Genomic DNA, 17,001 nt, shown 5'->3' on the forward strand with positions numbered 1-17,001 from the left:
TGTACTTGTCTTGCTGGTGTTATTTACCACATGACAAGCAGATCGTTTCCATAGGAGACCGTTATAATCTTAAACAGACAACATAAACTCAGTAAATGATTGATTACCATCTTGAGGATTTAGCTAATCACAGACAAGGCTGTGCCTCCCAACTCAAATCATAGCCTACATTTCTGAAATGGCTTTCTCAATGGGATGCAGCCTATACAGTTGAAGTCTGAAGTTTACATACACTTAGGTTGGAGTCATTAAAACTAGTTTTTCAACCACTCCACAAATTTCTTGTTATCAAACTATAGTTTTGGCAAAAAGAAATTCCAACAATTGTTTACAGACAGATCATTTCACTATCACAATTCCAGTGGGTCAGAAGTTTACATACACTAAGTTACACTGTGCCTTTAAACAGCTTGGAAAATTCCAGAAAATGATGTCATGGCTTTCGAAGCTTCTGATAGGCTAATTGACATAATTTGAGTCAATTGGAGGTGTACCTGTGAATGTATTTCAAACTCAGTGCCTCTTTGCTTGACAGCATGGGAAAATCAAAAGAAATCAGCCAAGACCTCAGAAAAAAATTCTAGAGGTCCACAAGTCTGGTTCATCCTTGGGAGCAATTTCCAAATGCCTGAAGGTACCACGTTCATCTGTACAAACAATAGTACGCAAGTATAAACACCATGGGACCACGTAGCCGTCATACCACTCAGGAAAGTGCGAAAGGTGCAAATCAATCCCAGAACAGCAGCAAAGGACCTTGTGAAGATGCTGGAGGAAACAGGCACAAAAGTATCTATATCCACAGTAAAACGAGTCTTATATCGACATAACCTGAAAGGCCGCTCAGAAAGGAAGAAGCCACTGCTCCAAAACCGCCATAAAAAAGCCAGACGACGGTTTGCAACTGCACATGGGGACAAAGATCGTACTTTTTGGAAAAATGTCCTCTGGTCTGATGAAAGAAAAATAGAACTGTTTGGCCATAATGACCATCGTTATGTTTGGAGGAAAAAGGGGGAGACTTGCAAGCCGAAGAACACCATCCCAACCGTGAAGCATGGGGTGGCGGCATCATGTTGTGGGGGTGCTTTGCTGCAGGAGGGACTGGTGCACTTCACAAAATAGATCGCATCATGAGGGAGGAAAATGATGTGGATATATTGAAACAACATCAAGACATCAGTCAGGAAGTTAAAGCTTGGTCGCAAATGGGTCTTCCAAATGGACACTGACCCCAAGCATACTTCCAAAGTTGTGGCAAAATGGCTTAAGGACAACAAAGTCAAGGTATTGGAGTGGCCATCACAAAGCCCTGACCTCAATCCTATACAAAATTTGTGGGCAGACCTGAAAAAGTGTGTGCGAGCAAGGAGGTCTACAAACCTGACTCCGTTACACCAGCTCTGTCAGGAGGAATGGGCCAAAATTCACCCAACATATTGTGGGAAGCATGTGGAAGACTACCCAAAACGTTAGACCCAAATTAAACAATTTAAAGGCAATGCTACCAAATACTTATTGAGTGTATGTAAACTTCTGACCCACTGGGAATGTGATGAAAGAAATAAAAGCTGAAATAAATCATTCTTTCTACTATTATTGTGACATTTCACATTCTTAAAATAAAGTGGTGATCCTAACTGACCTAAGACAAGGAATTTTTACTCTGATTAAATGTCAGGAATTGTGAAAAACTGAGTTTAAATGTATTTGGCTAAGGTGTATGTAAACTTCTGGCTTCAACTGTACCTGGTATGTCTATGTTGAACGGGTGTTTTAGTTAACCTCAAAAACATATGATTCTTATGTATTTGTGACCGGAACAAATTTAATATGTCAGGAATTTAATCTCATGAGCATGTATCAATCAGTTATGCCATGTTTGACTGCTCGGGGCTGTTTGGTCCACAGTACCCCTGCCGCTTGATATGGATTAGTCGTGTCTGAGTAATTCAAGGCCTCTGTGTTCTCTTGCCTGCTAATTTTAGGCCCTGTTCAAATACTTTCAGATGCAGCCCTTCCTCCCTTAATTTTTTTTATTTAACCTTTACTCCTTCCTCTGAGTAATCCCTGATATCACAAGATTTGATAGGTGAAGGCTATGTGATATAATCCTTGCTGATGCAGTGTCGCTAATCAGTTAGTTTCAGTGATTACTTTAAGGAAGGAAAATATTTCATTTCAAACGGGGCCTTGGTCCCTAGACCAAAGCTGTCCATCCCTGGTCATTCAAGGTAAATTGACAGGATATACACCAAGCTTCCTTCAATCTATGGCCTGAGGATAAAACATTTCACAAGACTGGATGGTGGTTCTCGGGCTGGTGTCAGTGCATTATGACAAATAATTACAAAACTATTCTCTCAATTTTAAGAGACTCGCTGTGACAATTGAAACCTGATGTACTGCTCAGTGTCTGTGACCAGGGTCCGACAACCAGGATTTTGGAAAAACTTTCAATAAATTCCCTGGTTAACTGAATTTTGCAACCCGAGATGTGACCCCTTGCTAATGCCAGTAAGATGGTTTGTCTATAGATGGATTGACCTGTAATAAACGTGTAATTATTAATAAAATGAAAATATATACATAATGTACAGTTCATAGTTATATTGTTTTTAAAATGTTTTTTTCCTTAAAATAAATGTATCTTGTAAACTTGTCTATCTCTACAAATTGTTATTTTCCTTGCATCGACCCCCCCCCCCCCCCCAGGAGTACCCAACATGTTTTTGTTGTTTATGGAAAGACTCTGCGTATCTGTTTAGTACACGTGGCATTGATTTGCTTTAACAGAGGAAAAATAACCCTACCGACAACATCCTTAGCATATTTATCTGGAAGACCATTGTTTGAAACGTGACTTAATAACAGTCTAGCCCTAGTGCCTGTCCTCTGATTTAATAAATCTCAGTCTGCTGATAAACAAGGAAGCTGATGCCTCAGAACCTTTTCCTCCATCCCCCTCTCTCCCTCTCCTCTGACTAATCTACCCCTGCCACAGTGTCTTGTTATTGCCACCCCCTGGCTCCTCCTCTTCCCATGGCCTCCCTCCTTCCTCTCTTCTTTGAAGTAGGTTCTCCTTCCTTTTGATATCTGATCCCTGAACCAGCCTGAAACTCATGTCTGTCTTTGTTGCATCTCAGAGAGCCTGATCAAATACATTGAAATGCTACATTCCTTAGGTAATCACTGAATTGACAAGGTTGGATTGCAAACACTGACAGGGAGGGAACCTTGCCTTCTCACAATATGATCATTTCTGGATCACCTGAAGAAAGGTAGGAGAAAGGATGCATTTTCCCTTCCTTGACACTCATCCATGGTGGGGGTCTTTATAAAGACCAATGTCTCATCATTTTGTGTTGGACATTTGTCAGGCAAAAACCTATATTGGCATATGTTTTCCCTAGGTCCAAATTGTATTAGGAGTTATTTGACACTCCAGAGTAAATTACATAATCGTGTAGCTGCCCAATGTGATCTGCAGGTCTGCCATGTGAGAGGTCACATCTCCTGACCTTTTCTCAGTGATGATAAGGAAGTGCTGAACATTGTCCCTCACCTAATCATTAAAGGTCTAGTGCAGTCAAAAACTAGATTTTTCCGTGTTTTACATATATTTCCACGCTGAAGTTGGAATAATACTGTCAAATTTTGGAAAATGCCCTTTTAGTGAAAGCGCTGTTTGAAAATACTGCAAAAAATGTCAGCCTGTTTTAGTGGGATGGAGCTTTGGCCTTTCCATGGTGACATCACCATGTGGTAAATTAGTTAATAGACAAATCAAAATCAAACTTTATTTGTCACATGCGCCGAATAAAACAAGTGTAGACCTTACCATGAAATGCTTACTTACAAGCCCATAACCAACAGTGTAGTTCAAGAAAATATTTACCAAATAAATTAAAACTTAAAAAGTTACACAAAATTGGTGATGTGGACACCAAGGAACTTGAAACTCTCGACCCGCTCCATTACAGCCCCGCCGATGTTAATGGGGGCCTATTTGGCCCGCCTTTTCCTGTAGTCCACGATCAGCTCCTTTGTCTTGCTCACATTGAGGAAGAGGTTGTTGTCCTGGCACCACACTGCCAGGTCTCTGACATTATAGGCTGTCTCATCGTTGTCGGTGATCAGGCCTACCACTGTTGTGTCGTCAGCAAACTTAATGGTGTTGGAGTCGTGCTTGGCCACGCAGTTGTGGGTGAACAGGGAGTACAGGAGGGGACTAAGTACACACCCCTGGGGGGCCCCAGTGTTGAGGATTAGCGTGGCAGAGGGAGATGTTTAATCCCATGGTCCTTAGCTTAGTGATGAGCTTTGTGGGCACTATGGTGTTGAACACTGAGCTGTAGTCAATGAACAGCATTCTCAAATAGGTGTTCCTTTTGTCCAGGTGGGAAAGGGCAGTGTGGAGTGCAATTGAGATTGCGTCATCTGGATCTGTTGGTGCGGTATGCGAATTGGAGTAGGTCGAGGGTATCCGGGAGGATGCTGTTGATGTGAGCTATGACCAGCCTTTTAAAGCACTTCATGGCTATCGATGTGGGTGCTACGAGGTGGTAATCATTTAGGCAGGTTACCTTCGCTTCCTGGGCACAGGGACTATGGTGGTCTGCTTGAAACATGTAGGTATTACAGACTCGGTCAGGGACAGGTTGAAAATGTCAGTGAAGACACTTGCCAGTTGGTCCGTGCATGCTTTGAGTACACGTCCTAGTAATCCGTCTGGCCCCGTGGCTTTGTGAATGTTGACCTGTTTAAAGGTCTTGCTCACATTGGCTACCAAGAGCGTTATCACACAGTCGTCCAGAACAGCTGGTGCTCTCGTGCTTGCTTCAGTGTTGCTTGCTTCGAAGCGAGCATAAAAGGCATTTAGCTTGTCTGGTAGTCTTGCGTCACTGGACAGCTCGCGTCTGGGTTTACCTTTGTAGTCCGTAATAGTTTTCAAGTCCTGCCACATCCGACGAGCGTCAGAGCCAGTGTAGTAGGATTCAATCTTAACAAGAAAGATCAATAAGAACTTCTTTGCCAATAACAGCAAGTTAAAAAAAATCCCGCCCCACTCAGACCACTCTCAGGCAGTCCAAGCAAAATGCTTGTTTGTGAAATTACTCTTTGCTAAAAAGTTATTTTAGTTTGTTTTCAATTAAAATGATCACAGTAAGGTACTTTATATACTAATCTCATATGTATATACTGTATTCTATTCTACTGTATTTTAGTCAATGCCACTCCGACATTGTTCGATCAAATATTTATATATTTCTTAATTTCATTATTTTTCTTTAAGATTTGTGTGTATTGTTGTGAATTGTTAGATACTACTGCACTGTTGGAGCTAGGAACACAAGCATTTCGCTACACCCACAATAAAATCTGCTACAAATGTGTGTGAACAATAAAATTTGATTTGATTTAAATTGTTACCCAGAAGTGATTTGACATTGAGATAAAAACGGCTGCATTGAACCTTTAATAAAAAACATACAGTGACCCCTTTTCCAGGCAGTTTATTTGAAAAGAATCCAAGTCCTATTATATTGGCCAAAACAACCTCAGAGGTTTGTGTCACAGATGAAAAGTTCCTTACAAACATGGTCGAAAGTGAGGACGTGTTTATTTATAACAAAAAGTTAGCGTCACTTCCTGTATCACCACCTCCTTTGTCTGTGCCCCAGGTTTCGGTACGCAAGGCTGGTTATTTATTTATTTCCTTTTTATTTGGAGGATATATTTTCATATATATCCATTACTTTTTAATTTATTGAATGACAGTCGACTCTGAAATATTTATGCCTAAAAGCAAAGCGCCAAAAATGGATGACCTGGACTACAGTAAGTATCGCTACAAGCTATGCTAACGTCTTATAATAACACACTCAGCTAGCCGCCTAGCCAGCTAGTTGTAACAGCATGTATTTCACTACACAATTAGAGCACAGTTGTCACTAAACAATATTAATGTTGTATGCATTATAATGTACTGCGTGGTTGTCATCTTTGTTTGTTATACAATGTTATACATATGAGAGTCCCATACAACCGCATTCGACGTAAGCTAATAAATACAGTACTGGCTAACGTTAGCAAGCTAACTAACTATTTTAGACTTACTGGGTAACTAGTTGTAGCTAACTACTTATTATAGTTTGACCGGTCATCCAAATAGCTAGCTAACGTTATTCATTACAGTATCGGTTACTATTTAACGTTAAACCCACCCACTGTCCGTCAATAATCAAAACATCGCTCGTTAGTTATTCACCTCATTCTGAGGGGCGGGTAACGGGGTTGTTGTTGACTTGCAGATGTCATTTAGCATCCTAAACACATGAACCCCATCGCGGCCTGGTGGTACTGTACTGGCTGGTCACCCTACCGAGGTAATACGGTGGTTTGCAGCGATACTGTCGCCTCTATTTTTCCAGTCCAGGCTGGGGACCCAAAGGACTGCACATCGTTGTTCCAGCCCAGCACTAACACACCTGACCTGATACAACTAATTAAATAGTGGCTTGATAATTAGTCGAAACAGGTGTGTTAGTGCTGTGTTAGAAAAAAAATCTATCCTCTGAGCGAAGAAGCTACAAAAATCAGTGCAGCGCTGATTACACACCTTATCCATTTAGTTACTTTAGTTGAAAACATCTGATGATTGACAGTAACTAGAGAGGTGTCATTTTGGAATTAATATTTTACAAATTGTTCTGCATAGTTCACATATGCAGCGCCAACAGTAAACTTTTTTTTTATGCAGATCTCTTATCTCTGTCCCCAACTAGTATTTTTCATGTCTAACCACTCCCACTGTCACATTAGAGATTGTCAGGATTCCATGGAATGTTTCAGAGTGAAAGCCCTGCAGCCAGTGTTTCGGCTTATTTGATTTTAAACTTGTTTTCCCTCTTATCTACAGTACTTCTGTTCCGTGTGGAAAGGCTACTTCTGTGCAAGACTAGTTGGTTTTCTGAGCTCTGTGAACTTGTCTTTTTATCGATGAATAGGTTGTAAGGTTGAGTGCTCCAGTATATCAAGGCTGCAATGAGATGCACGTCATCAACCGCCCGATTTTCCCACACGTTTCCATTTGACTAGACAGGCAAAATGGAGGAATTAGGTACAGGTCAGTGAGTGGAGAAACAAGCAAGAATAGAGAGGGGAGAGACAGAGGAAATTGAACAATGGTTTGGAACATGGGATTGGATATGACCAGTTTTGTGTTTTGGAAAACACGGCTTTTACTCAAACTTCTTATTGTTTTCAGTAGGAAAGTCAAAGCATCTTGGAAATGCACAGTAGCAAACAGACTTTGAATACTGTCATGTTTCAGGTCAATTTTAACTTAGTTCTCTCTGTCCCCACCATTTTCCCATTCTCTCCCATTTCCATGCTCCCTGTTTTTCTATCCCCATCCATCTCTTCATTTTCTCACCCCTCTTCTCCCTCCTTCCCTACAGTCCCGGTAGACCTGAGTCCAGAGGAGCGCTCTGAGCTGGAGGACATCCGTCGGAGGAAGGGAGCTCTGCTGCAGGAGATCCAGAGGCTCAGAGACGAGCTCAGAGAGGCCATCATAGAGGTGGAGGGACTGGAGACCAGCACAGAGGGCAGGTGAGAAAAACAGATTGTTCCCCTGAATATTTCAGTTCCATTATTTAGTGTGTAGCACAGTCCCTCCCCCCTGGTGTATCTGAAGTTGAATTATAATGGGATGATTAGAGAGAGTCCATGTGAAAGCCATGTTTCCCAAAATAACTTCCTATGCATTCAGGTTATCTCTGCATTTACTCAATATTGCATCTATGGCAATTTCACTTTTAAGTTTATGTAAAAAAATATATAGTTTCCTATTGGCTTCTTCGACTATTCTCCTCTCCCCGGCAACTTCCCCAGGTCATAGCTGCAAATGAGATTGTGTTTTCAGTCAATTTAGCATTTCTAAGAGCTATTTTAGTGTGACTTCCCCACTCTGTCGTCTCCATTACCCTCTAACTGTATGTATAATTGGTGGAGAGGTATTGTGTTGAATGAGATCCACTCCTTGTCTTTCCTCCCTGCAGTAAAACTCTACAGAAGAACAGGCATGTGGCCATGGGCAGGAAGAAGTTTAACATGGACCCCAAAAAGGTGAAAAGGGGACATGGAATGGATACATAAATATAATCAGCTTCACTCTACCCCCCCCAACCCCTCTCTTTCACTGTCTGTCTTAACATCAATCTCTTGAGCGTTTACTCTCTTTTGATTGTAGTTACCCTCTCTCTCGTGTGTGTGTGTGTGTGTGTGTGTAGGGTATTGTGTTCCTGGTGGAGAATGAGTTGCTCAGACACACTCAAGAGGATGTTGCCCAGTTCCTGTACAAAGGAGAGGGCCTCAACAAGACTGCTATAGGAGACTACCTGGGAGAGAGGTAACCATTCCCTCTCTCTACCTTGCTCTTTTCTTCTTTGTTATTGTTGGGATGAACAGCATCAGACGTCTACGTTCCTCTTCTCTCCTGTAGGGAGGACTTTAATCTCAAGGTTCTGCAGGCGTTTGTTGACCTTCATGAGTTCACTGATCTCAACCTGGTCCAGGCTCTCCGGTAAGCTGGGGTGTCCTCTATGATAAGCTCTGACATTTAATAAAAAACAGTACATCAATTTCAAATTCTAGAGGATAAAAACACTACATCAGCGTCTTTGTTACCATGGCAGCCAGTGCTCTCCCTCTGACCTTTTGACCTCTGACCTTTGTGTGACCCCTGCAGGCAGTTCCTGTGGAGTTTCCGTCTGCCTGGCGAGGCTCAGAAGATTGACAGGATGATGGAGGCCTTTGCCCAGAGATACTGTCACTGCAACCCTGGGGTCTTCCAGAGCACTGGTACACACACTTACCGTTGTTATAACACAGAGGTCTACTAGCCACTTCTCATCCTATGGTTCTGCTCTCTCCTCAGATACGTGCTATGTGCTGTCGTTTGCTATCATCATGCTGAACACCAGCCTCCACAACCCCAACGTGAGAGACAAGCCTGGATTGGACCGCTTCATCTCCATGAACAGAGGCATCAACGAGGGTGGAGACCTGCCAGAGGACCTGCTCAGAGTGAGGGAGTGAGTGAGGGAGGGAGGGAGGGAGGGAGGGGAACCTAGGAGCTATGGGGAGGGGCTAGGGGAGTTTCTGTGGAAGTGAGGTGTCGTTGGCTCTTGACTGAGTGATTGTTAATCTTTTTCCATCAGTTTGGAGGGGTTCAGAATGAAGCTCTAGTTCAGATGAAATATCAGTGTGTTATAGGGAATCTCCCTGCTGTTTGTCTCTCCTCAATGGAAAGGGGGATACCTAATCAGTTGTACAACTGAATGTATTCAACTGAAATCTGTTTTTCGCATTTAACCCAACCCCTCTGAATCTCTCTCTTGTCTCTGTCTACCACAGAATCTTTATGACAGCATCAAGAACGAGCCCTTCAAGATCCCTGAGGATGATGGGAACGACCTGACACACACCTTCTTCAACCCCGACAGAGAGGGCTGGCTCCTCAAACTAGGTGAGTTGGCCGTGGCGAAGCCAGGTGGTGGGAGGGGGTACTGCAGCTTCTCTCTGCTGATCACCTCAAGGTGGTTCCAAAACCAAATATGGATTATTTGCATTGCTTAACCTCTCTTGGGCAGGTGGGATGCTAGTGTCCCACCCACGGTTCACACTATTCAACAGCCAGTGAAAAATCAGAGCGCCAAATTCAAAATGTCATAATTCAAAGATACAACTATTTTACACCATTTTAAAGGTACACTTCTCCTTAATGTAACCACATTGTCCGATTTCAAAAAGGCTTTACGGCGAAAGCGTAAAGTTAGATTATGTTAGGACAGGTACAACACAATAAAAACCACACAGCCATTTTCCAAGCAGGAGAGGGGTCACAAATACCAGAAATTCAGCTAAAATTAAGCACTAACCTTTGACCCATCTTCATCAGATGACACTCATAGGACTCAATGTTAGACAATACATGTATGTTTTGTTTGATAAAGTTCATATTTATATCCAAAAACAGCATTTTACATTGGCGCGTGATGGTCAGAAAATACTTTGCCTCCAATACTGCCGGTGAATCAGCATAATAATTTACAAAAATACTCATCATAAACGTTGATAAAATATTAAACTGTTATTCAAAGAATTATAAATAACCATCTCCTTTATGCAACCGCTGTGACAGATTTCAAAAAAGCTTCACGGGGAAAGCACACTTTGCAATAATCTGAGTACGGCGCTCAGAAACATACACCAGGCAATACAGATACCCGCCATTTTGGAGTCATCTAAAATCATAAATAGCATTATAAATATTCACTTACCTTTGATCTTCATCAGAAGGCACTTCCAGGAATCCCAGGTCCACAATAAATGTTGTTTTGTTCGATAAAGTCCATAATTTATGTCCAAATACCTCCTTGTTGTTTGCATGTTCAGTAAGCTACTCCAAATGTAGGAAGTGCGCCCCAAATTTCACGACGAAAAGTTTTAAAAAAAAAAGTCATATTTACGTTCGTTGAAACATGTGAAATGTTGTATAGCATCAATCTTTAGGGCCTTTTTAACATAAACTTCAATAATATTCCACCCGGACGATTCCAATGTCTTGAAGAACACAGATACCTCATCACGTGAATGCGCGCCACAAAACTCATGTCATTTTCTGAGTCACCAACTTCCCGGCCTTCTTGTTCGCTCTCTGTTCACTGCAAAAGCCTGAAACTAGGTTCTAAAGACTGTTGACATCTAGTGGAAGCCTTAGGAAGTGCAAAATGAACCCTAAGTCACTGTGTGTTAGATAGGCAATGACTTGAAAAGACTACAAGAACCAGATTTCCCACTTCCTGGTTGGATTTTTCTCAGGTTTTTGCCTGCCATATGAGGTCTGTTATACTCACAGACATCATTCAAACAGTTGTAGAAACTTCAGTGTTTTCTATCCAAATCTACTAATAATATGCATATTCTAGTTCCTGGGCCCGAGTAGTAGGCCGTTTTTAATTTGGGTACGTTTTTCATCCGGCCGTGAAAATACTGCCCCCTACCCAAGAGAGGTTAAAAACATATTAACATTCTGTAATGTCTGTAACCGTCCTGATCAGCCCCAGGGTTTTTGGATAGTGAGCGTAAACTTGTGTGCTCTCTCTCCTAAGGCTTTGTGCTGTTATGTGCCTGCTTCCTTCTCTCTCTCAGGTTTACACTAAAGATAATGATACACCGCCAATGTTCTGAGGCAATATTGCCAGACTTGTTGTCCAGCAATGTTGCCTAAAACATCGTCCATGTATTATGATCTTAAGACTGCCATTGCATGATGTGTAAATAGACAGAATTGTCCATACTAAGGGAGCTGCCCTTGGATTCTCATATAAGATCAGTTTGTGTTTTCTCCGCTATGTTAAGTTTAGGATTGGGGCACAGTAAACTGATCCTAGATATGTGTCTATGAGCGACTTCTACATGGAGCTTCCTTCAGTACCTCGCTCTCTTGCATCATGGCAGTCTGAACCGTCTTCTCTTGCATGGTGGGGTCTGTGATCTGTTTGTCACTAATATCTCTGCCGTCTTCTCCCTCCCGACCCTTCTCTCCCTCCCTCCCCCCGAAACCTCTGGTCCCTGTTGTCTCTGCTTCTCCCTGTGATTTCCACACTCTGCTGCTGCCACTTGTTTCTCAGGAGGTATGTACTGGGAGAAGGGGTCCATGAGAAACAATATCATTCTTATGGAACCAAAATGGCCAACAGGCAGTATAGAAGAAAAGTTATTGTCCACATATGCCTTTTGACAGACATTAGACGTCACATATTACCGTGTGAGATGAATTGACATACAAAGGCACAGTAACATTGGACATGTAAGGCTATACAAGCTGTCTAACTGTAATATCCTGAAGGTGATGTGTAGTAATGGAATGTTTACTTCAGTATGTGGAGCAGTCAAGTGGAATGACTTTCTCCAGTTGTGGTTCTGCTAACTTCCAGATACCACCCTGTCTCATGCCTCTATTGGTCTGTTTGTATTTCAGGAGGAAGGGTGAAGACCTGGAAAAGAAGATGGTTCATTCTCACAGACAACTGCCTTTACTACTTTGAATATACTACAGTAAGTCAACATTATAGCTGCCAAAGTGCCACTGTAGAACAATGTGATGGAAATGTAATCCAGTACAGAGAGGGTAAAGAGCTATGTAGCAGAACATTGTAACGTGGATCAGTGTTCTATACTATAGTGTGTATAATGTGTGTGTTCAGGATAAGGAGCCCAGAGGTATCATTCCCCTAGAGAACCTGAGTATCCGGGAGGTTGAAGACCCCAGGAAACCTGTGAGTCTGTTATCAATACATTTAGAATGTCAACATAGGACATGATCACTGCACCATTTCTCCTGACTCCTGCTCTTCCCTCCCAGAACTGCTTTGAGCTGTACATCCCCAACAACCGTGGTCAGCTGATCAAGGCCTGTAAGACGGAGGCAGACGGCAGAGTGGTGGAGGGGAACCACAACGTGTACCGCATCTCTGCCCCCACACCTGAGGAGAAAGACGAATGGATCCACCACATAAAGTACGTAGGGAGGGAGGCAGGCATGAAGGGAGAGTAGGGTGTATGGATGGATACATTTAAAAATACATCAGACTAACATTTTTCGATTCTGTTTCTTCCATCCCTCTCTCCAGCTCTGCGGTCAGCGTGGACCCCTTCTATGAGATGCTGGCTGCCAGGAAGAAACGCATATCGTTAAAGAAGAATGAGGAACAACCGTAGAACATTCTCTTCATCCCCCTCCTCCACCTCTTCATCTCTCATTCCAACATGGGACACAAGCCTTTCTCTCCTCCCTAGATTCATTCCATTCCTCACTTTTTTCCCCTCTTTCTTTCTTTGTGAGGAGGACTTGTTGCTATCCTGTTTGAGAGACTGGCCAGCACAAACAGGCAGTTCAGGAGTTCACCACTCATCCACTACTGTCTGTTGCTGCTAGCGGCTGATCTGTACGCTACCACACTATGAAGTGTCCACTACTACCCTACATACTACACAGTTAGTTCACTCACTCAAAGCCCCCTTCTCGTCACTACACCTCTCCTCCTCCCTTCTTTTCCGTGACGTTGAAGTGAACTGTGAAATAAATATGTATTTTATTCAGGGTAGCAAGCAGGGCCACTGAACCTTTCATCACAAACAGGCTGCAACTCATCAGTCTGAAGTGACTTCCTCTCCATCTGTAACTGATCTAACATTGGGGCAACGGACCAGTGTGTTTCCAACCGGTCCAGTTCTGACCGGTCACTGTGTGAAGGACAGAATGCCCGGCGGCTGAGGAAGCCACTTTAACGTGTTAAGATGCAGCCCTAGTTGTCTGCTGTGCTTTCCTCTAACTTCTTGGCTCCAGGTTAGCATGTCTATATCAGCATTATCAAAGTCCCACTTTAATACTGTAGCCTCTGTGAAGGAGATGACGCTGGTCCTTACTGCTTAGCCTTAGACCATAAAAATGTCACTCATGTTCAATTTGTTATGATCAACCATCTACGGGAAATGTTCCCAGAAAAACTGACCAATAAGGCAACAATTGAGCAGTGAACACTAAAGTCGACGACTCTTGTCAATGACCACTGGCGTTTCCTTCACCAGACTGTTAATAAACTCCCTCATAAAGACATGTAAACTGTTAAACCCAACTCTATAATACGCTACAGTGGGTTTTAAGAAGTTACAGCGGCAGCTTATTACAATGTATACTTCATTTTTTTGTAAATACTTGTTAGAATATTGTTTACAACACACACAGATTTAATTTATTGTTTATTTTTGTTTGTTACATCTTTTGTTTTGTAAGAGCTACTGTAGGACTGCATGTGGAGATGAGGGTTAATCCTCCATACACACAGATGGACCAGACTCCTGTTAGTGTTGGGTACATTTGAGAAAGATTGTTAGTGTTCCCTGTTGACACAATAGAATCAACCTCCAATTGGAACATTTAGATTATTCAGGACAGGAGAGTGACATCACAAAACATTTTGGATAGAACAGGCATGGTTCTGTGTGGTATGGAACAGGGAATTCTGTCAGTTCTATACATTCTATTTCTATCTGTACTGTTGATAATGTTGCACCGTCCTGAAGGAACCTCTATTACCCTCTAAAAGCCTGAATGAATGAGGCTCACTGAAGCACAAACACGTGTCCCAGACGCCTGTAATGGCTTTCTTTCCACCATAACCATCATGGATATGTGAAAGGGCTGGATAGGTGTCCTTCATAATACTGATGCCCATCCAATCCTGTCAGATCTGTGATCTAAAAGGAAAGCAAGCTATGGGTGGTTATTGGGACATCACCCTATGATAAGTCTGAAACGACCTGTCTAATATGAGAACTGAAATGATGGTTCTGAAGTTGAATCATCAGTCAAGCCAGGAAAAGGCATCAGATTCCTCTTAATGTGATTGAATTGAAAAGGACAACAAACATGGAGCACTAATATATCTTTCAATATTATGTAATCACTGAAATATTCAAATGTATTGAATGAGTAACAATGTTAAGGATACATGTCTAATGATACATTATGCCTGAATTGACACGTAGATATTTGCATTAGTTGTTTGTCATTGCATTAACATTTCATCAGACTGAATATGGAAAATGCAGAATTAGGGTTGTCTGCTGCACTTTATCAATATTTAAGCATTATACAGGCTTTAAAGAGCTGTACCTTTTTAGATTGGCAATACCAACTATATCTGTAGTAGCCTCCAGTGGTGGCCAGGCTGTCCTGCATCATCCTCACTGGTTGTGATGAAGGCTTTACAAATCCATATTTTGATCACTTTACTCTAAATGTTGTTTACATAGGAAAGTCTAGGTACAAAAAAATGATCTCTTAGTCTTCTCCAGTTATTCTCTGAGTGTTTGGTGTGACAGACACACAGCAGTGAGCCAACCTACAGGCAGGGCTGCTGTACACTACACGATACTGAAACACAGTAGACCTATCTGGGTATTCTTGAAGTGCAAAGTTGCCAAAATGGAGTTGGGACGTCACACTGTTCCAACTCAACAAAGAGACAGACTTTTGTGAGAAAGGACACTAATGAATACTTCTGTCTCCCAGACCCCAACACCACTACTTCTGTCCCCCAGACCCCAACACCACTACTTCTGTCCCCCAGACCCCAACACCACTACTTCCTGGGATAGTGTTTGATTTAGTATTTATTTATTTTTGTTTTACAGCCATGTAAAGATGGATAGGTCATCTGTGCTATATGTAGCAAAAACAAAACCACGATACACGGGTGCCAGTCAACTGTTATGAAACAATAAACCACGGTACGCTGGTGCCAGTCAACTGTTGTGAAACAATAAACCACGGTACGCTGGTGCCAGTCAACTGTTATGAAACAATAAACCACGGTACGCTGGTGCCAGTCAACTGTTATGAAACAATAAACCACGGTACGCTGGTGCCAGTCAACTGTTATGAAACAATAAACCACGGTACGCTGGTGCCAGTCAACTGTTATGAAACAATAAACCACGGTACGCTGGTGCCAGTCAACTGTTGTGAAACAATAAAAAGTGAACTGAGACAATACTCCTGTGTGGTTGGGTGATTATTATTAGACTTAGTTTACAAATGTCGGCAGATCAAATTCTAGATGTTTTTGTTACAGTGAACGGTATTCCCCAGACCTTTTTTTCCATTGTGACTAGGGTTGCAAAATTCTGGGAACTTTCAATAAATTCCCTGGTTTTCCCGAAATTCCGGTTGGAGATTTCCCAGAATAAGCAGGAAATCCAACAAGGATTTGTGGAAAACCAAGGAATTTATTGAAAGTTCCTGGAATTTTGCAACCCTAATTGTTACCCACTTATAGCCCAAGTGTTTGCGTGACCCATAGAGAATGACTCTAGGGCCCAAAAGGTCGTTTTAGCATTGAGGACTTTCACCAATTTGAAGTAGTCAACTGGGTGGGACTTTCTATGGGTTAAGGAAGCATCACATGATTCCATCTGGGTAATCAGGTGGGATCAGCCAATGAATTATACTTGTGAGCAATCATTCCATAACTGCAGGTGACAGTAAATCGCCAACCTTGGCTTTATATCTGTTTTAACAATACAGTACAGGTGGCAGTGTGGACACTCAGTTTGTTTGCCAATTCGCAGAAGATAATGGACTGCTTCAAAATGGAGATGGCTTCAATGGCGCTGCCCATGCTCTCACAGATGTCGTAAAGGGACACATTCAATGATGTGAGGTTGATCTAAATCTATGTTGTGACCCACCAAATATAGACAACCCTACAACCCAGACCAAATCCAGCCATGACCCATGACAAGCTGGCCATGGCCCAATTGGGTCTTGACCCACCATTTAGGAATCATTGACTGGGACAGTCTGGCCTATCTCCTGAGTGATGCTGGTACTCAAAGGAGATTGCATGTTCCAACAAGGAAGGGCAGGAAGAGACATTAGGGCACGTGTCAAAATCATTCCACAGAGGGCCAAGTGCCTGCAGGTTTTCACTCCTCTCTTCTACTTGATTGATGAATTAAGGTCACTAATTAGTAAGGAACTCCCCCTCACCCTGTTGTCTAAGACTTCATTGAAAGGAAAAAACTAAAACCCGCAGACATTAGGCCCTTCATGGAATGAGTTTGACACCTGCATTAGGTGGAACAAGATCTTCAGGCTTAAATGTGTGTTCTAAGTTCACATCTGAGCTGTGAGTGCGTGCATGCCATCATGGATAACAAGGTAAAATGGGGTCAATCAAGCAAATCTCCACTGTATAGGTCACAGGAGGTTGGTGGCACCTTAATTTGGGAGGACGGACAAGTGTAATGGCTGGAGCGGAATGAGTACTAGTATCAAATACATCAAACACCTGGTTTGATGCCATTCCATTCGCTCCGTTCCAGCCATTATTATGAGCCGTCCTCCCCTCAGCAGCCTCCACTGGT

The 17,001-nt window shown here is 42.4% G+C and overlaps 1 protein-coding gene across 2 annotated transcripts; it reads left to right on the forward strand.

Moving 5' to 3' along the window:
* The first annotated feature begins 5,569 nt into the window (after positions 1-5,569).
* Positions 5,570-15,628, forward strand: LOC106577286 (cytohesin-2). 2 transcript variants are annotated; one of them, XM_014155226.2, is made up of 12 exons: positions 5,570-5,841; positions 7,464-7,614; positions 8,064-8,130; positions 8,295-8,413; positions 8,507-8,587; positions 8,753-8,865; positions 8,942-9,090; positions 9,421-9,532; positions 12,050-12,126; positions 12,276-12,347; positions 12,434-12,588; positions 12,702-15,628. In XM_014155226.2, exons 1-12 carry the CDS (start codon positions 5,775-5,777, stop codon positions 12,787-12,789), a joined length of 1,251 nt encoding a protein of 416 aa, XP_014010701.1. In that variant the 5' UTR covers positions 5,570-5,774; the 3' UTR covers positions 12,790-15,628. The 2 variants fall into 2 exon arrangements, with proteins under 2 accessions (XP_014010701.1, XP_014010709.1); XM_014155234.2 differs by lacking the exon at positions 5,570-5,841 and adding an exon at positions 6,889-7,129 and having other exon boundaries at positions 9,421-9,533; positions 12,048-12,126.
* Positions 15,629-17,001: the final 1,373 nt, after the last annotated feature.

Source organism: Salmo salar, chromosome ssa02 (assembly GCF_905237065.1).
Source record: "Salmo salar chromosome ssa02, Ssal_v3.1, whole genome shotgun sequence".
Classification (NCBI taxonomy): Eukaryota; Metazoa; Chordata; class Actinopteri; order Salmoniformes; family Salmonidae; genus Salmo; species Salmo salar.

Bases quoted from the DNA above. Each gene is read 5' to 3' on its own strand.
- LOC106577286 (XM_014155226.2), top strand. From the start codon at position 5,775: ATGACAGTCGACTCTGAAATATTTATGCCTAAAAGCAAAGCGCCAAAA. The intron at 8,588-8,752 runs GTAAGCTGGGGT...TGACCCCTGCAG, and splicing joins AACCTGGTCCAGGCTCTCCG to GCAGTTCCTGTGGAGTTTCC. The intron at 9,533-12,049 runs GTGAGTTGGCCG...TTTGTATTTCAG, and splicing joins GGGCTGGCTCCTCAAACTAG to GAGGAAGGGTGAAGACCTGG.